The 20605-nt window shown below is 39.9% G+C and overlaps 2 protein-coding genes across 4 annotated transcripts in view; one reads left to right on the top strand and one right to left on the bottom strand.

Moving 5' to 3' along the window:
• The window catches only part of LOC132972409 (isocitrate dehydrogenase [NADP], mitochondrial), a 375783-nt gene that overhangs the window by 96370 nt on the left and 258808 nt on the right, over positions 1–20605 (top strand). The window lies entirely within an intron of this gene.
• sema3ab (sema domain, immunoglobulin domain (Ig), short basic domain, secreted, (semaphorin) 3Ab) overlaps positions 12292–20605 on the bottom strand; it is a 41419-nt gene continuing 33105 nt past the window's right edge. For both annotated transcript variants that reach the window (XM_061035204.1, XM_061035203.1), the window contains 10 exons: positions 19351–19465; positions 19154–19223; positions 18912–19056; positions 18592–18811; positions 18401–18492; positions 18254–18295; positions 17584–17741; positions 16487–16554; positions 15191–15336; positions 12292–14964 (listed from right to left, as the gene is read on the bottom strand). In XM_061035204.1, the coding sequence (XP_060891187.1) occupies positions 14419–14964; positions 15191–15336; positions 16487–16554; positions 17584–17741; positions 18254–18295; positions 18401–18492; positions 18592–18811; positions 18912–19056; positions 19154–19223; positions 19351–19465 (1602 nt within the window). In that variant the 3' untranslated portion in view covers positions 12292–14418. The remainder of the gene's footprint in view (positions 14965–15190; positions 15337–16486; positions 16555–17583; positions 17742–18253; positions 18296–18400; positions 18493–18591; positions 18812–18911; positions 19057–19153; positions 19224–19350; positions 19466–20605) is intronic.

Raw genomic sequence — 20605 nt, forward strand, 5'->3', positions numbered from 1 at the left:
TGAGAGTATGTCCCCGACCGTTCTTATTTCCGATCGTAAAAAGCCCCTACGGCAGATTAATAGCTGTTTGAAAACGCTAATGCACGCCGGGCAGTGGGTATATGGCGTCCACTTACATCCGCCCCTCAGTAACTGCACAGGTCTCTCCCTCCTCTACCGGGTCTAATAGCAGTAATCAGTCAAAAACAAAAACAGCAGCAGCTCAATCCCCCACCTCCGCTACTCCTTTTTCACCCTCCCACCCTGCTTCCCTCCCTTTTTCCTTGATTTGTGTTGTTCTTTCAGCCCTTGATGTTTCCATTTGTATATTCTGACCGCGCCAAGTAGCTTGTACCCAGGGCCCTCTCGTGCCGCACTCCATACTCAGCAGCCATACACCCACTTTGCTTTCCACCTGCATTAGAATTCTGTCCTCTCACACACGCGTCCCTGGGATTTCACCAATTCCTTGAATATTTATCCGGCATGCACTGCACTGCAGAGAAATTTTGTCGGCACTATATGAGCTCTTTGAACGTGAAACAATTCAGAGGGTAAAAAATCATGGTCATTAAAATCTGTGCCAGGGTGCATGAACTCACCTCTGTGTAGCTGTAGCACTATAGGAAGCAGACGTGTGTGAAAAGACTGTTTGATTGAGTGCTGATGTCTCCAGTTTGTTTGAACAGGCCATGTCCAAACGTCTGGCGGCGCTCCTTTTCATGCTCTCCGAACATTGAAAAATATTTTCATTCATGCTAATGCTGTGTCAATATCCGCCCCGTGTTCAACACACAACCTCCCTCACCTCCTGTCCCCGACCCCGCAGAGACGGACATGTAGCGCTCCTCCTAGCCCCCCTGCAATGTTATTGCTCATGCAAGTGTCTAATAATAATGTGCATTGAACTGCAGTTTTACACTGTGAGAGAGTAAATGCGGAAATGAAGATTATAAAAGCAAGATAGACTTTACTGAGTGAGTTTATGTGCATGCATTAATGCATGAAACGGTGTGTATGTTAGTGTATGTCTACCACGGAACCCCCCTGCAGGGCTCCATTCTGCTGAACAGAGGTCAGGCCCCTGGTCTCCCTCAGCAGCAATCTTAGAATCCAGTGTTTGAGACTAGATACTCCAACCGTTTACACAGGTGGCTATCATATGGCCGGTTGAAGTCTTTTACTTGAATACATAAAAAAGGACTTTCAAAATGTGTTGCAGTAATTGTTTCTTTGCTATATTATCAGTGATAACAGTAGATGAAATAACTTGGGTGCTCAAAAAATCAGAGTCACTAAAATGTATATCATGTTTGTGCAGTTTGGAGGTTCCATCTTGGAGTTTGTGTTGCGTTGTGTTCGATGCGAGGCCTACTCTGACTGAGAAGCCAGGTGTGTTACGGTTGTCTTAGTGTGAAAATGATGGTGTAAAGCCTCCTGGCACATCTCCATGATGAAATCCTACTTGTAACCACTTTTCATTGTATGTTTTATAGATAAGTGGAAAGACATCCAATGTATCCTTTTACACTTTATTATGGCCTTGCTACTGAGAGCTGCTAACCGCCAGGTGAGGCCCTAAGTAGGTTGCCTAGTCTCCATGGGTTTCCATGGCACCACAGCATTGTAATTCATTCTACCTTTGTCCAAACATAACAGGCAGAACCCACACAGTGTGTCAGCCAAAGCTCAGATAGTCGAAAAACAATGTAAAAAAAAAAACATCACATAACCAGCCTTTGCCCTGTTTCATGGGATTCGGCTTCAGGATGTGTTTCTTAGTTAAAGGGTTAGTAATGGGAAACCCAGCTCAGACCTGTGCTCTGCAGTCACGGATGGTTAAAAGCAGGAATGGGTCATGCCACTGGAGTGATATGTGGAAGTGACCATCTGGCTCCGTGTGTATTCTCATCCATCATCATGGTAACCGTCATATAATCTACAGGTGTGTGTGTGTGTGTGTGTGTGTGTGGGTTTCTGCTTGTGAATGCATGCTTATTGTTTTCCTGTGTTTATGCACTCTTGGGTGGATTCTGCCGTTTTTTTGCACGTATGGCACAAGGATGAAAGAGCTCACTCACATGTGGAAATGTACATTAACCCTCCAGTGCATTGTCATTCGACATGCTTGGTGTAGCTCCATGTGTGTATTTATATGGAAAGGTAAAAAAATGACAGACAGGAAGCTATTTAATGTAGTCTAGTGTCTTTCTGGTCCAGTATTTCCTAAACACTCTGAGTTTTTGATCACTGTAAGCAGACTAATGAAGATTGATATGATAATAATAGTGACAAGCACAGACTAAACATCTGCCTTCAGTATGTGCGTATGGCAAGTTTTCTTTTCTTTTTTTCCAGCTTTCTGGTTTAATGATTTATGCTCACGCAGAAATGTCAGTCACATTTCATTCAGCACCAAAAGCTGAAGCACAAGGGTGGGATACGTGGAAAAGCAATTGGAATATCTGTGGGCGAAAAACTGTCCATTGCATCAATTCATATTTTTGGTTCTTGCTGAAAAAGAAAAACCAAACAACTCTGCATAAAACAGACCAAACAATGATGGAACTTGATTATAAATGTATGCGGTGCTCAAACATGTGTGCTGGTGAATGACGCCTGCAAGCCTGAGCTGTCGTCTATATGTTTATGGAATATAAAGAGTCACAATAACAACGAGCGAGAGCGTGAGAAATGGGTCTCATTTCACAGCAGTTGCCTTTCAAGTGTTGCAGAAGCAGTAAAATATGACAAAAATCACATTTATAAAAAAAAATCTGTTACCAGTAAAGGCCAGCATTTGTTTTTTACAGCCATTCATTAATTTCACATTCAATCTATAACTCACATTCAACTCTGAAAAAAACCTTCTTTGGTGTAAAAACCATGAACTGAAAGTTTAATTAAGACCAAATGCTTAAAAAAGAAGAACATACAATCCACATCTGAATAGCGTGAGTCATATTTTGGGTTTATCTGTAAACTGGAATGTCTCTCTTGGTAAGGTATGGCCCAGTGTGTGTTGTTTACGGCATTTATTTTCCTTTTGCAAAAGCCAGACACTTTTCACATTAACACCATAGTCCATATCTGAAGTGAGGCCTCGCCTATCAAGAGGACAGTGGTTTGATAAGACTCTTCAATACTTACTGCTTTAGTATTCTGCATGCTGGATGTGCGAGGGTCTGGTAAGAATGTGGCTGGGACGATGAGAATTTGGGTAAAGGGTATCAGGCATAATGCTTGTTACAGATGTGTCGGGTCCTTCTGGCAGAACTATCAGTTAACCTGTTAACCTGCACTATATCACTCTGACCGCTTTAAATGGCACTACAGTGACCTGTGTGAGAATGTCCTGTTCGTCCATTTGTATGTGTCAGTAAGTTTACATTTCCTACTAACTGTGATTAATGACCTTTAGGAATATTTTAAAATCCAACTAGGCATATTCCAGAGAGACCCAGGCAAGCTGACTGCACAGAATGTGTTGAAATGCAAACAGTGGGAAAGAAACAACCCTTTAAAGCTAGCATTGATATGTTATTACGCAGCCAGCAAAAAGCTGTTTTTTTTTTTTTTACCTTAGCACAAACTAGAAACAATGGGCACAGCTTCCCTGACTCCATCCAAAAGTAACCAAATCCACTGACACGATCTATTTTCAAGTGTAAAAGATGGTGATACCTGGAAAAAAGTTCATGCCTGTAGCTTCCTCAGGTTCACCCATGCTTGGCGTTATTTTTCATTGCATGTTCCTGCAACCGACCGGCACCTGAGAATGTAGATTGGGTAACCTGTTGGGGATAATGTTTTATCTGGTTTCCATACTGGTTATCCTAAGTTATACGACTTGGCTAGCAGTAGCATCATATTAATTGTACAGTAAGAGTGGTGTCAACCTTTTAGTTTTTATTATAATTTTCTCCCTTAAATGATTTCATAAACTTCCCATAATGAAGTACCGTTCCTTTAACTTCAACATTTTTTCTCTTTTTGACTAAAGCAGCCAGTCTTTAGCGCTGCCCATAAGTTTAACAACAATGACGAGGCGCTGCTATAAAAACCATTAATAAGTTACAGTTTCAGACTGACGTCAATGTGGCACTGCAGAAATGCCCAGTTAAACTTGGGTGTGCACTCGCTGCTTGTTTCATGGCCTCCAACGTCTCTGTTTGTCACTTCATGTGCCCACAATTACTGGATTAACAATTCCACAAAAACAACCCTGGCAACATCCGCTTTGACTCTTTGAAGGGCAAAAGAGGTAAACACTTTTCAGAGTCAATAAAATCAACACTTTGTCTCCAATGACAAACCATGTTTCCGGGAACAAAAACACACTCGCTTTGGAGCCACATTTTCTGAGCCACAAATTTATACTCATCAACAGTCTCACACAACCAACAGGAACTGTGAGAAGTAGAGTGCGGTGGCAGGGGGAAATTCTTTCTCCAACCACTAATTGGATAATGTGGTGACAGCACAAACAGATGGGCTATTTTCAAGTGTTTACCACATGAAAAGGTTAGCTAGGGGTTACATTTGGGTGAGAAAACACCTTAGAGTTAACACCTGTGAGTGAAGCTCCTGACAGAAGCACTTTAGCTGCAAAAGTGTCTTCTCATCCTGACAGGTATGTATGAAAGTGCTTTGAGAAAACAGACACGTTTCTGACTGGCTAAAAGGTCATTCACCAAGGAGGCTATTTGAAGTCTTCACTGCACCTTTGCAGGTCTACACTATTTTTTTAAATCAATGCCTTGTACATATTCTGGTTGTTGTTTAAAAATTGCTCTCAGAGTGTCCAATCAATCAAACAATCAAACTTTATTTATATAGCACCTTTCAGACAAATTCAATTGCAGTTCAAAGTGCTTTACAAGAGTGCAGAAAAGTTATTGACGAAAAAGTAGTTTATAAAATCATTGAGAGACCAATGCACACCAATAAGAATAAAAAAAAATATGTATATAAAAATGAAAAAATTAAATTCGACACATAAAAGCAATAAGATATTAAAATTAATACGTAGGAGAATAATATTTTAAATTGTAGTAAGATAAAAAAGACAAAACAATAATGTTAAGATTTGAATTTATATAAAAGCAAGACTGAATAAATGAGTTTTAAGACTGCGTTTAAAAATCTCGATATTCTCGGCTCCTCTCAGACTCTCAGGAAGGTCGTTCCACGGTCTCGGAGCGTAACAGCTGAAAGCAGCATCAGCAAAGGTTTTCTGTCCTGCTCTTTGGAACAACTAAAAGAGAGAGGAACTGGAGGATCTGAGGGGCCGTACTGGTTCATAAACTAAAATCATATCTGATAGTCTGGTGCAACGCCATGTAATGCTTTATAAACTAATAAAATAATTTTAAAATCAACACGAATGAATAGTCTGTCAATAACAAAGGTTCAATCTCTGGTTCTGTGATTCAAATTACAGACGGAAACCTTCAGTTGAAAGACATGTCCGACATTGTTTACCTGTAAGAACAAAATAGAAACCGTATAGCATCAAAGGAGATTTTTTGCTTTAAAGAAAGCCAAAGAATTTACTGGTGAATAAATCAGTGTCAACTAGACTGAGCATGCTCAGGGGGTGTTATGAAAAAAATGTTTGGAATTCATTTTTGCTCAGTGTTAAAGAAGCGAAAACTAATTGCTGACATGGTTTTGTCTGTACCCTTGTCTGTTTGTTTTTCCTCCTTCCACTTGACAGAAAATAGAAGACAGTCACAGAAAATGAATAGTGACTGTAAATTGTGAGGCATGACATTGTGTGTGTGGTAGATTCAGAAATGCTGATAAAGTTTCTTTTGTCTTACTGCTGAAGATTTTAATGACAGCCTGTCTTGGTGTTATGAATAAACGGCAAAGCTTTTGTTCAGTTTCCTGTACGTTATACGGCTGCATTAGCTAATCTTCTCTGACAACGATTCATTTTGGTGATGAATGTTTAAGCTTCCACGTCTGCAATTCATCTTAAATTACAACAACAAAGGAAGCACAGACGAACACTTGGATTTATTCCTTATTTCAAACTTTTACAAAGCTGTGGTAACTTTGATTGTTTAACGGAAATAACTTTAGAATCCGACCTTTCTAATAAACTTTTTTAAGCTCTGCTGATTTCAAATAAGGAGTGTATTATTCCTCATTCTCCTAATATTTAGTAAAGTAGAGCTGAGCTAGCCTGTCAGTGCTAAGCCTTCTGCAGGGTGATGTGTTCCAGGAGCTCCAGCCAAACCTCACTTAAACAGCCCGCAATCTGTCACAGCTTGGAAGTGTGGAAGGGAGCAGCCAGGCAACAGTCAGACACACGGCAGGCTACCTAGACACATTTCTTTCTAGATATATGACCTCTGCTCTTTGTTGCACAAACCTTTGACCCATCTCAGGGTCACCAAAGGTCAAGCCTGAAGCCCCATTGCCCCATTCATCGATTGTCTGATCCTATCTCATCCGCTCCTTTCAGCAACTTTCATGCTGGTGTTTTTATTTCCCCCCGCCTATAAGGCCTGTAGTCTGATATCTGCTCCCACCAACAGCCCCCCCCCCCCCCCCCCCCCCCCCCCGGAAGGCTTGTAATATCATCCCCCATCTTGTCTTTGATTCTGACACTTTCAGGATTCTTTCAGTCTAAAAAATCATTTTTTTTCAGGAAACATAATAAAAATGTGTAAACAAGGAAGGAAAACTGAAAATGTTTTCTTGCAACACATTCCTCCTTCAGTCTGTCAGTGCTGTGAAACACTCATAATAACATTCTCATTTAGATTAATCCCAGACTCGAGTTATTGCTGATTCTACTTTTTTAAACAGTCTAGACAGTTACACTACCCGGAAACTGAACACATGAACTAATCAACCTGCCTTGTTCATCATATAGCCACCGGATAAACAATTCAAGGAGCTTACAAACAGACTTAGGATGATTGACCCGTCGCGGTGAGGTTTATTCCAGTGTAATTGCATGTTTATATAAGTGCTCTCCATGAGTCAATTGAGGGCTCGTAAAGGTGAAGGAAAGAAAAAGACTCCACATTTATTTTGTTTACTCGATCTGTAAGATGTTTCAAAAGTGCTCCGTCTAACTGTTGGCAGGGAGAAAAAAAACTGACTGATGGTTTTATTAAAATATGTGTTTGATTTGTAAACTGTCAAAACTAAAATAGTTATAATTAAAGATGGCAGCTTGATAAATACTGTGTAATTTTGATATCCTTGAAGGCTTGAGCACCAGCATGAAACCAAAACAACTCGCGCTGCATTGTTGTGTTAGCATGCTAATGCTAGCGATCTTTATTATGCTCGTATCTTCACACTGCATGTAAATTTACCTGAAATGAGCGTGATCTAGAAACACAGTTAAGCAGTGAGTACAGTATGTTATTCTTCTTTTCTCTAGTCCCTCAATTAAACAACTTTTATTCGCGAGGGGAGGAGTCAGCCGTCTGTCCCGGCGATGTAAACAAAGTGAAGATAGGACTCTGAAAACTCTGAAAACATCACAGACAGTGGGACTCGGGTGTTACACCCATTGTAGACAGTCATGACTCACAGAGTTATTTTCAGAGGATAGACTTGATTTATATTATATTTAATGAAAAATCACACAGGAAGCCTTTAAGGAAACCAATTATATGCTTATCAAGTGCCAAGCTATACTGTATGATACAAGGAAATAGTTTTGTTAACGTATATTTCTGTCTGTAGTTTAGATAAGGTTGTGTGTGTGTGTGTGTGTGTCTTTTGTATTAGTCTGAAAAAAGTAAACCAGTTTAGTTGTTGACATATAGACAAAATAAATGAAGCCCATACTAATACATATTTGTTCTACAAGAGTTCATACACTACGCTGTGACTACATGACAGACGTGAGAATAAAATTAGATCAAGTTTGTTCCAGACAGGAATTGAGCCAAAGGTTTTAGCCGTCATGTCACTCATTGTAGAGAGGCAGTCCAGGTTCCTGCCAACTGTACAACACACCACCAGCACTAAAGCCGCCAAGCTGCCACAGCTAAATACTCTGTCATCTGTTTTACCCCCAGGCAAAGGGATGTGCCCCTGCATGCTAACACCGTGCTAACAATGCTAAAATACTACTATCGTTATAGGTGGGGAAAAGCACACATGGACACACACAAACTTGATCTCACTTCAAAACATTATCCATCCATGATCCTGTAAATATCCCCCGGCCTGCTGAATTAGGTTTTATAAATGATAAGATTTCACCCCCCAAACAATAACACTCTCATGCACACACTTTAACAACCAAAGTCTTTGAGGACCGACAGCCGGGGGCAAAGAATAGATCCTTACCTCACTCTGAGAGCTATGTGATATGCCATACTCTGCTAGAAAGTGACAGAACAGAGCAGTGACATATCAATGTTATTTCTCGCCTCTCTCCAGTGGGCTGAAGGCTGCCGGGGTTCATTCTTAAGTGGAGATGTCAGACACGTCGTGGCTGAGTAAGTATTTGGCTGAACTACAGCTTTGTGGGTGATGCAGCTCATCTTGCCTTGTCTTTAAACACTTGGAAACGTGGATTTAATCATACAAAATTAGCATTTGATATGAAAGCAGGGAATCTCAATAAGAATCCAATAAAACCAGAGGGGAAAATAAACATTACAGTGCTTAGAAACAGTGTTATCAGGTGCTATTTAATTATGGAGCTGAACTTCCTCTGATGACACTGATTACATGATGCCAAAAACTGATCATCAAAGAGTACAATAAATTCAACAGCCAAAAAATAGATGCCCATGGTCAACAGTGAACACCCTGTGGCGGGAAGGGTCTTGCTTTTCTGCTTTTTTATTTTTATTTTTTTGTTCGTTTTTGTTTCGTTTTGTTTCTTTTCTTTGTTTTTTTCTTTGTTTTACTGTGTTTTGTTTTGTCCTGGCTTTATGGAGAGGTGAAGTGTACCTCTTGTGTTTTTGTTTGTCTATTGGGTGTTAGGGTACAAAACACTGACCACCCAGGAAGCTCGGGGAGGGCGCTGACTCTGGGACTTCTTCATGTGATTGTTTCCCAGATTAATTGTGTAGTCTTTGTAATAAATACCTAAGCCCCACCATGCCCAATTCAAACCAATTATCAGGAAAGTTTATAGAAACTTTAATGACAGCATTTGGTTTCGTATTGAAACTAATTTCTAATACTTTTGATGCCTATTATTATAAACCCTTAATTATATAGAAGGCTGGATCTGGGTTTCCAGGAGCTTTAAGAAAATAATCCTAACTATTGGGAGTGTCCATGTCTGTAGTTACATTACAATCCAAACATCAACTCATTTGGGGATTTTTAACTTGGCGCTGAGTCTTTTGCTTTGGGATTTTTTTTTTTCCGTCAATTTGTCAGATAAACCAACCGACGTGTTGTCTCTTGAGTTGACCCAGAACAGAGCAGCTGGAATGCACCAGTGATCTGTGCAAAACCTCCAGCAGAACCCTACTGGGCCCAGTGAAGCATCAACCCAGTGTATTGTCTCTAGTCAAATAAATGGCCCCGTATCCGCCCCATTTCACTTTTTTCCAAGCCTCCTGATAGGGAGGGAATACACTCGTGCTTCTTTCCCATAGCTGCAGTAAAGAATGCGGCTGCAGTAAAAGATGATGAGTGTTCGTGGGATAGCGTCTAATGTGCTCTCCAATGTTCACCCAGCTGCCTTCCAGATGACTCCCGATCCACACCTTTCTTGTTAAAAGTCTAAGGGTCAGGAACACCTTCAAATGATGCAACAGAAAAGTTAGCACCAGCATGAAACCAAAACAACTCGCGCTGCATTGTTGTGTTAGCATGCTAATGCTAGCGATCTTTATTATGCTCGTATCTTCACACTGCATGTAAATTTACCTGAAATGAGCGTGATGTAGAAACACAGTTAATCAGTGAGTACAGTATGTTATTCTTCTTTTCTCTAGTCCCCCAATTAAACAACTTTTATACGTGAGGGGAGGAGTCAGCCGCCGTCCGGACGATGTAAACAAAGTGAAGATAGGACTCTGAAAACTCTGAAAACATCACAGACAGTGGGACTCGGGTGTTACACCCATTGTAGACAGTCATGACTCACAGAGTTATTTTCAGAGGATATACTTGATTTATATTATATTTAAGTGTGAAAAATCACACAAAGACTTTCAGTAATCACAGTCAAGCTTCTTTAAAAACAATCTCCCCAGTGATTCAATTTTCTACAATAAATGCAAACAAATCAAATTTCTTTTCATTGAACTGAAATTCATTCTAATAACTAAAAGTGTGAAGTTTTAGGATGTGTTTAGGAAAAAAAATGAAACTCTTTCCAAATTCAAAGACTTTGCAATAAAACAGCAGCAACACTGATAATAACTACTCCCTAATATTTTGTTTTCTCCCTCTCCCAATGCTTCACTTATGTGTCAGATTTTCCCTCTGAGTGTATTGGCCTTTTGTGTCAGGGAGGCTCTTCCAATGGCCTTGGCTGAAAGTCAAAGGGGGCCGCTTGATTTTTCCATGAGGCATAGATGGATGTTGGAAATTAATTGTGTGTCATTTCCGCCACTGGAGGGCAGTCATGCACTTTTATTTCAGGTTTAACTGTTATGCCAAAAAGCTACCGTATTGGAGAGCCTTTGAGCAGACCATTACTAAAAACCTCTGTCTCATCACTTTGCTGAGATGACAGGATCCCAGCAATGACATGTTTTAAGTGTTTATTTTAAACTGGAAATTTCTTCCATTGAGAAGATACTCTCCAGTCTCTTAGGAGAGGGCCTCATGTTGCTTCTGATATATGATGTATTATTATACCATAAAATCTCCCTTGCATTTACAGCATGGAATTATATGCTTTTGCTCTTCTTCTTTTTTGTACCAAAGTGAAGCAATGTCAGATCATTTCACTGAACAGATCATAACCCTAACTGACCACTTATTGGTTTATTTTGCATCTCTCCATGAGTCCGAATGCCAGACTTCTCTAATTAGGATACCTTGTTGTGTCCTATTATTACACCTTTCTGTTAAATACTCCATTCTGATTGGTTTCGTCACCAAATTCTTAGGTCTTCTTTTTTGAGCACTGCCACTATTACATAAATGAAAATATTCCCTTTAAGGGCCTTTACAAGTGGAACTCATGATCTCCCCTTGCTGCAGCCGGACTGGCTACAGAGGTGAAGGTCTAAAAGCCCAGACGAGATGTGCTGACTGACCTTTGGCAGGGGAATAAGTGCCTTAAAGATTTTATGAAGTACCAAACTATTGTTTTCATTTTCATTGACTAAATGAATGAGACAAGAAAACATATTTATATTTTCATTTCATTGTACAGTGTTCCCCTTTGTTATTTTTTTTAATTATATCTTTGCTTTAATACAGTGTATAACTTCTGTACAGTTTATTTTAATTTACTTAGCTGTTACTACAACTTATTTTATTTTATTTGTACTTTTCCACTTTTTTTTTCTTATAATGCTATTCTATTTTATATATAATTTTAACTTTTTTGTAGAAGCTGACTCCAAAATTCCAATGTACCTGTACTGTCCTGTACCTGTGCAAATGGCAATAAACATCTATTTTATTCTATTCTAAAGCGTCAGGATTGTCCCACCTTGACAAAGCTTCTGTAGCCCTTAGTTTAAATCATCAGAATGTGAATAACTCTTATCCCCATATTGAAGGTGTGCTTTACCAAAATGACCAGCAGAGGGCAGTAGTAAAACACAATTCAAATATTGATGCAGGGCATGTTAAAATCAAGTCTTTTCAAGCCCTTGAGAACTTGCATGCTAGTTTTTTTTCTTGGAAACCCAAAGCTATATACAGTATCTTTTACCATTATGCCCTGTCTGTATGCAAATAGAGCTGCTGGGTTTCCGAAAGAGACTGTCGGGGATCTCATGTATTATTTACTTCTCATCATACATCAAGGTCTCACAGTAATTCTCCTACTGCCTGAGGCACACCATTGTGCACAGCTTCACTTTTCAATATGAATAACAGGCGCTTGAAGTGACTGGTATTCTCCCCATAACCACTTTGATTTTTCCATATGTATTTCCCTCATGTTAAATACTTTGGCTAATCCCATCATTATTAATGTAAACATGTCAGGACAGAACAGAGACGTACAGCATCAAGTACATCCAAATGCTAAGGATGTAAAAAAAAAAGTGTTTCTCATTAATATGCTAATATATGTATCCAATCTGTTTATCTGATCGTATACTCTACAGAAAAAGCCATAGCCAGGTGCCATGACAGCAGCTAGGCATCGCACATTAAAAATAGATTAAATCAAAGCAGCACTTTATGAAGAGACATTTATTAGATCAGTAGAATACATCACCACCATCATCATCATCATCATCATGCCAAGAAGCAGCAGCAGCAGCAGCACTTAATTTCCTCACTTTTATTGAATGTCCAAGATAGAGGCATCCTTTTTTTTCTTCCTCTTTAATAATGATGATCTCATCATATGCACATCTCTACTGAAAGTCCCACAACTCGTCTGGAGTTCAACTCAGTTCAACTTTCTTTTAAAGTTTTTTTTTTTTAAACACACACTAGACAAGATCTTCTAACATACTGATGATGTGTTTTAACTCACATTGTCCATTGTTGATAACAGGATGTTGGATATTTAAATCCACGACAAAACCCTGCTTAGATCTTGTTTATAATTTTTTAATTGACTACCTCTACCTCAGGAATTATCATTTATACAGTTCAGAGTCCTAGCTGAAATATTATGTACAACTTTTAATATCACATACTGCATAAGAAAAACAACAGAGTATCGTCGACAAACACCAGACTAGTATATCGTCGCTATAGCAAAAAACAGGAACACTACGATAGCATTCACATGCACTAGTAAACAGTGTCATACTTGTCGAACGTAGAACATAGTATTTATATTTACATAATGTTCACAGCTACATTCCAGGTTTGTATGTGTGTGTGTGTGTGTGTGTGTGTGTGTGTGTGTGTGTGTGTGTGTGTACATTGTATATTAAAAACGTGTTTTTTGTTACATGCAGTGATATGAAGGTTTCACACTGCGCTGCCTGTGAAGAATATGGATATGAGGCAATACAGGTAGAAGAAATATACAGTATGGACACTGAGTTATTGCTCAGTGTCTCAACGACTATATTATGCATGGTGACCATTATTGTTAAAAAAAAAAATACAGTAGTCTTACTACAGTATTTTGATTACAGTTATAATAACAGTTATCTGAAGAGACTGATGATGTCAATGAAAATGAATCAATCCAAGTGACCAATTGGAAGAAAAAAAAACGCCTGCACATGGGAGAATATTTTCACAATTTTACACATTTGAATATAAATAAATACACATATTTTATCAAAATAATGCATGTATACAAAGTAGAACGAACATGGAAGAACCCCAGTATGACATTTTGTGTTGCACTGAGAGAAGGCAGCTGGCAGACATCGATAAAGAGTGACAGGCTGCTGACACTGGGAAGGAATCTGATGAGTCAAATAAAAAACAGATAAACAAAACAGAAGAATAAAAAACCTGACTTTGTTTGGGAAGCTTATCTAGGTCATGGACACAACGTTATGTACAATATCTCCCTGTTTACATCTGCTTCTTTTTCTTTTTCTTAAATACATTTTCATCTGGGGGAAACAACAAAGAGACAACGAGACATTTGCAAGCCATTCCCTTTAGTATGAGGAGAAGTCCTAGAATACAATATTTACACATATTTAGCTACATCATAATATTTATTGACGCATGGTAAATGTCCCTAGATTCTTGCAGCGTTTGGGCATTTCTCTCTCTAATGTTGTCTTATTTAACCACCTATAATACCAAAAAAAAAAGACCAAATATCCCATCATGTGCTTTTCCATGAGTTTCACTTGTTTTGTGCTTGTTATACAGATACAAGTCCGTTTTCACTGCACGCTGTATTTAATACAATCCCACTACCTCTTATTTCATAAATGTGAAGTAGAAAATGAATTGTCACCTTAGTAGCATGCCATGAGACAATGCCGTGAAAACTATGATGCAAAAATGGAGTCAGTCATATCTGAAAGGATGGGCAGATGTGTCCAGGTCTTGTGCTGGTCTACACAGTCCCTCTGATGTGCTCAGGCCTCAGAGGCCAGCTGAGATAATATATGCTCCAATGTTCTGGTCGTGATACAACATCCTGCAACCCTGCGGTCCCCTGCACCGGCGTACTCTAAACATGGCTGCCCACGCATGAAAGCATCCGCCGGCTGGATCAGGATAGTTTTAGCGGTTAAGACTTTGCTATCCCTTGTTGAGGAAGTCCATATCTCGATCTGGAGGAGAAAAGTGGGAAAGTTCACTGGGAATACAGGATGAGATACTGGATGTGGGTTCAGGTTTGGGAGTTAAAAGTCTGGGGTTTGTAGGTTAGACACTGCGGGGAGCCCTCTCCAGTTCATGGGTCCTGCGGTTGCGTCCCTTCTGCCTGTCCTGTAGGTGTTTCCACTTGGCAGAAAGCCCTTGAGCATGAATGTGGGGGTGAGGGTTCACCACGACCTTCTGCTGCTGCTGCTGCTGCTGCTGCTGGTGCATTTGCACTTGCTGCACCAGGTGAGCTTTCTGCTTCCTGTGCTTCCTCTCCCGTTTCCACACTTGCTCGCAGAACTCGTCGACGCTGTTCAGAGTCGGGTGGTTGACCAGGGACAGGAAGTCTCTGTACCACAGCTTCTGGTTGGGCGATTCTTGAAGCGAGGAACGGTCCGGAACTGGAACAGTGGCGGCCGCGGTGTCTTTGTCGCGATGGAGCAGATCCTCCAGGCGCTCTGTGTCGATGATCTCCAAGGTGACCTTCAGGAGTGTCTGCATGAATCCGTGCTCCACTGCCTGGCACAGATAGATCCCAGAATCCTTTTTGTTAAGAGCGCGAATCAGGAGGCCCTGGTCCGTGCGGATGAAACGTTCTTCTGATTTCACCTGCAGGAAAAAGAATTCGGAGGACTGAGACAGATTTAAGAACACTGTTATAAAATAATAAAATAGTATTTCACTTGAATCCAATATGCCAATTTAAATCCCCCAAAAAATGGCAACTGTATTATTTAAAATATAAATTGACATTATGAAGTACAACCTCCCATTAGATTATGTCTGAGTCTATTTTAATACAACTGATTAAGTGTGTTGCTCAGGTTGTGCCAACCTCGAGTTTGCGGTCATCGGTGGAGCGCTGATACTGCCAATAAGTCAGCGCTCTCTGGGACTTGGGACTGCACTCAAGGAAAGTGCTGCTGTTTTCCACACCGTATACTGTTTTATCCAGGAGAGTCGTCTGCCCACTCAGTTCATCTAGAGGAAAAAAAAAAACAGAACAGTTATAGAAGATTGTTGAAGCAAACCTTTTTTTTTCTGGTTGTTGAATATTGTAGTCTCATCTGTGGTAGAGTTTAAGACAAAAAAAAGTGGTTTTCTGTATACATCTCTGCTTTTCAGTATTGCCCTGACTGAAATGTGGAGGGGGAAAAAACATTCTCTGAATGCTGCCTGAATTAATAGCCTGGCTTTAACGTTTTTTTTTTTCAATGACTGCTTTCGGGATTATTTTGTCACATTATCCTGTCTCTTCTCTTATCACACTCCATCATAGACAGAATTCAGCAGCTTCCACCACAAGGGCAGCCGTTGGAGGAAATGGGCTGTAACCAAACTCTGGGTTTTTATATAGTAAAGTAGGTGCAATGCTATTTAGTCAGAGAGCTTTGGCACTTTAAGGTCAGGGTTCTTCTGCTTGATCTCCTAAATCCTGTTGTAAATTTTACAATCCAAACTCCAGTGAAGTTGGCTAAAGAAAATTTGCATCAGCATCTTCGTTTTCTAAAAAAAAAGAAACAAAAACAACACGTCTATCCTTTTCTGTAGAATGCTTTTAATGGCTATGAGAATATTAAATGTACAATATAAAGAGTAATAGTATTTTTTTCAGTGTCTGACTTTACTCTCCTAAATTTAGAAGCTTGTGATATCCACTTGTCCTTTGTTCTCGTCAGTTAATTGAAAGAAGCGTATACTTGAGAGAGCAAGAAAGTGTACTAGAAAGCAGTATTTTGGACCGAGACCACTAACAGGGCAGTAGAGAGGAGGGCTTGGCGACAGAAAGGAGGCTCTGAGGAATCCTGCCCATGTTAATGATAAGTCTCACATGGACCAACTCTAATTTTCACACCACCAGAAACACATAAAAACACAAGACACAGCGCCACACACATTCAACTGGCTTCTCTACAATCTGGATCGCTTTGGGACCATTTCTATGCCCAGTGAAGAAAATAAATCCTCCAAACAGAAGCTCTTTTGTCTTTGTGTTTGATGAAAATTGATCTAATTTAGATAATGAACAAGCACATTTAGTTGCTCAATGTGTCTGAATGGAAACCAAAATAAACTATTTTTTTTATAACAGATGCCTCCATTACAAAACACATGTTTTTATTTGACATACCCTGATGCTGCAGATCCGAGCATTGTGTGAGTGGGTCTCCATTCCTGATATCTTGCCTTCTTGTTCTTCTGCAGAGACAGAAATATATAAAAAAAAATCCTTCATGAGTCAGCAGACACAACAGTTTCTTTGTGTGTGATAGAAAATGTGTTTGCAGGAAGTTTGAGTGTGTGTGTGTAGGTGTGCATTTGATTGTGGTTTGGATGTGCGGGCCAAAAGTATTAAACTAACAGCAGGCGGCCAATTGCATCGTATTAAAACCCTAATTATAGGGTGTGTATGACAGAGGAATTTAATCAATCATTTGTGCCTGTCGTCTCGCTGGATCACACATGCAACCGATGGAGTTTCAAGTAGAGTTGCAAGCATAACACAAAGGGTATTGTCTGTAAACAATAACAGATGATATTATGGTGACACCAAGGGCAAACTGGTAACTTCCCTCCCCTCTGTCTTGCATTGTTCTGAGCCAGCACCGATGTGTTGTTGGTAATTGGAGGTAAGAGTTTGCTTTGGCTGTCTTATTTTTAAATGTAGGACTCTGGAGTCCAACTAACAGATAGAACATGAATCCTGTGCAGCTAGCATTCAAATCAATAAACCTCATGGAGCTCCGAGTGGGAGGATGCACACTACAAATGCACACTTACAGATCCAGTCCACATCGGCAGCCACACTACCACCAAACCTCTCACCCCTGGTTCACCCAGACAGCCTCCAGACATCACAGACACTGCTTCTCATTACAGTAAACACATGAGGCAGGTTATATTTCGAGCTCTCTGCTAGGAACACGATACTAGTCCTTCAGGGATGTTTTTTGGCAAATATACAAAGCCTGTAGCATAAGAGTGCCTAGCTCAAGTCCTTGAATCGCAGTCTGACTCTCATCTGTCCTCAATGAGTAAAACCTTTCTGTATAATCTAGTTTGCCATATGTTGAATATGGTTCAACATGTCAATCAAAAGTCATTCTTTCACATGCAATTCAACATTGGTTTTAAATGTAGCATGTTTTAATTTAAAACAGGTCTCTTATCGATACACTAATGATTGAAGTTGGTGCATTGTATGAATGCATAGTGTGTGTTGGGTACCTCTTAGCCATGGGGAAGTATCTGGAGCACTCTGCGCCATCCCATGCACAGTAAGGGTCCCTTGCCAGGCAGCATTCAGCACAGGCCTTCCCATACACCTCACATCGATGCAAAGGCATCTGGGAGACGCCAATGTCTGAGCCCAAGTACAGTTGTTGCTGGGGAGGGTAAGAGAGAGAAAGACTCAATATTTCATGTCTAATAAGTCACAATTTAGTAGGTTTTAAGTAGGCATTGACAACATGCTTTCAAAATACACCTGTGTTCAGCTTGTATTTGTCATTGAGTAAATAGTACCATTCAGGAATGTGGACAGACCATCCTTCAACAGGTACTCAGTACCCTCCTACCTGTCAACCGACTGACTCATTATATCTCTCCCTGTCATTTAAATTTACAAGCTAACTGCCGCTGAAAAGCCAACAATTGACATGTTTATTTGATCAAGTGAGTCACCTCAAAGTGCTTAGACAGTGCAAGCATTTATGTTGTCAACCAAGCAGCAAGGTGTGTCTTCTTAATCTCAGAAGCTTAACTGTAGCCTTGATTGATCTCCATTTATCTCGGATTTAATATTATTTCCATAGTTATAATGATATAAGTTCGAGGTCTCTTTGTTGGTAAGAGAGGTTTGTGCCACTACACAGTTTTATTTAACTCAAATCCATACCTGTTTGGTTGAAAGTTCCATTGCTGTTATGGCTGTTGGCTCCTGTATTGAAAATGACAATAAAAGTTACAGATTAGACACTTGCTGCTTCTGCAGTCATGCTTTAACATTGATAAGCAACACAGGTTGTGAAGAGAATAACCTTACCCTGAAAACAGTCATTTCCTCCAATAGGACTTCCTCCAGGTCATGCCAGGAGCCTCGGGGTATGGATACAACTTTCAGTATCGTCCCTATGTCTAGAAAATGATGGAAGCGTACAATCAGTTAATATAAACTCTTAAAAATGTGCTTATAATTGTCTAATAAGCATTCATGCAAACTCATGAAGGTTGTACCTGTGCCAATGAACATGACGTCATATAGGCCATCTTCTGCTTCTACCTTATCCACTACTATCTGGGTAAACTGGTAGTCCACATCTGTTTTGACTATGATTGGCCGATTGTTAATGGGGTAGACTGGGTTATACATGGCTGGGTGACTTCTGGCAAAGGTTACCACTTCATCAGGAAGGTCCTTGGTTGTATCAAATCCTCCAAATGTCTTACTTGGGCACTGTAGAAAACAAAATGATTGTAGGACATGAATGAGATTTACTGACAACACTCAGTTCATAACACACTCACACATCCCAGTTAAGGCATCTTGTACTCACCGTGCCAGGACGTGGGTAGGGGACACGTCCCTGATAGGGCACCCATTGGTAGTTGGGGCCATCTCTATGAGCATAAGGGCCCAGGAACACTCTCCTTATGTCTGTCATGCTGTACATACACACAGCTGAACCCTTGAAGATGTTGCTGATGGGCAGAAAGAATGAGTTAGATGAAGATTTTTCGGATTCTTGATGAGGTTCTTGTTATCAGTGTGCAATTATTTCAGTGTTTGCCGTAGTACCTGGAAGTCGAAAACACTGCGTAGATGATCGGGCTCTTTGGATCCTTTGTGCTCATGAGAAAAACATCCTCTGAAAGCCAAGGGAATACGACTTGAAACACAACAGATATATTCCTTTCCAAAAAATCCTTCACTTCACTTCAACTCAATGAAATAATGTGTGAAAACATTTGACTGTGCATGAGGGGTTAACTCACGTAGTTCGTCAAAGTGTGTGTCTATTCCATTACTGCCAGGCACGGAGCAAATAAGTCGAGCCTTAAGGAAGGTGGTCCACTTATTTACAAGACTCCTGTGACCCCCCAGGTCATTCTGTTGGACAGATAACGTGCAGAAGTTCAGCAGGGAAGTTTATTCATTTAGAAATAGCTGAAATGTTGACTGTTTTACTTTCCCTTAGTTATATGTCAACATGTGTTGGTATTTATAATATTTCATCCAGTTTGGGGATTTTTATATGCAAATTAATGTCTTGTGAAATGAATAAAAAGCTTGTTTCATTATGTTTATTGAAGACTTGTATTACCCAAGTGTCTACAGCTGATTTCTGCATTATCCTGTTGATGTTCGAAGTAAGACATCAGCTCAAAACAGAGCATAATAATTCCCTATATCAATCTCTCTCTTGACCTTTTACAGCGGATTATGGAAACTGTAACGTAACAAGTAGGGAAAGATGTGAAATTTTACTTCAGAGTCTGGCCAATCCCCTTTATTCATTGGGCAGAGCTTGAGATTAAACTGTAAACTTGTAATGTAAATAGAGACTAGGCTTATTGATGAAAGTTAAACGACCAGATTTAGAGTTATGTAAATGTACATCTTCCTTGTAAAATGACTTACAGAGGATCTTAGGTTAATGTTCTTATCGTCTTTAGATTGGTTATATTCAGGGAATAGATTCCAATTCTCAATAAGTAAAACATCTGGTCACTCAAACATTCATTTTCTCCCATTAAAAATCCTATTTTGTTTTGAATTATGAATTTCTAAATGTCTTTAGAAAGACTGTCTCAAAATGTTCAAGCACAATATGTTTAGTTACCTCACAAATATTAAGTGTTTGTTTTGTAGAACACAGCACACACACACACACACACAGAGGAACAGAGTGCTGGCTCAAATCTAATCCCACATGGTGTTAATTTATGACAGTGAATTAGAATGTGTCCAAATATGCACAGGCCGAAATTAATACCACATCTTGCATAATGGATGGCTTGTGTTGTATTGAACAAGACAGATTCCTGACATTCTGGGTAATCAGGCTGCTATGACAAAGGCACGAGCTAGCAGCCCGCTAAATGTGAGGTTGAGGCTGGACATTACTGACTGATCTGCAGTCAGCTGGTTGGATTCCTGCCTAATGAATAGGAATAGGATTTGGATAGTGAAAACTGATCCAAGGCCAGCTATTTAACATAACCATCCCCTGCGGCTAAGGGGCGTGGC

Source organism: Labrus mixtus, chromosome 4 (genome assembly GCF_963584025.1).
Source record: "Labrus mixtus chromosome 4, fLabMix1.1, whole genome shotgun sequence".
NCBI classification, from domain to species: Eukaryota; Metazoa; Chordata; class Actinopteri; order Labriformes; family Labridae; genus Labrus; species Labrus mixtus.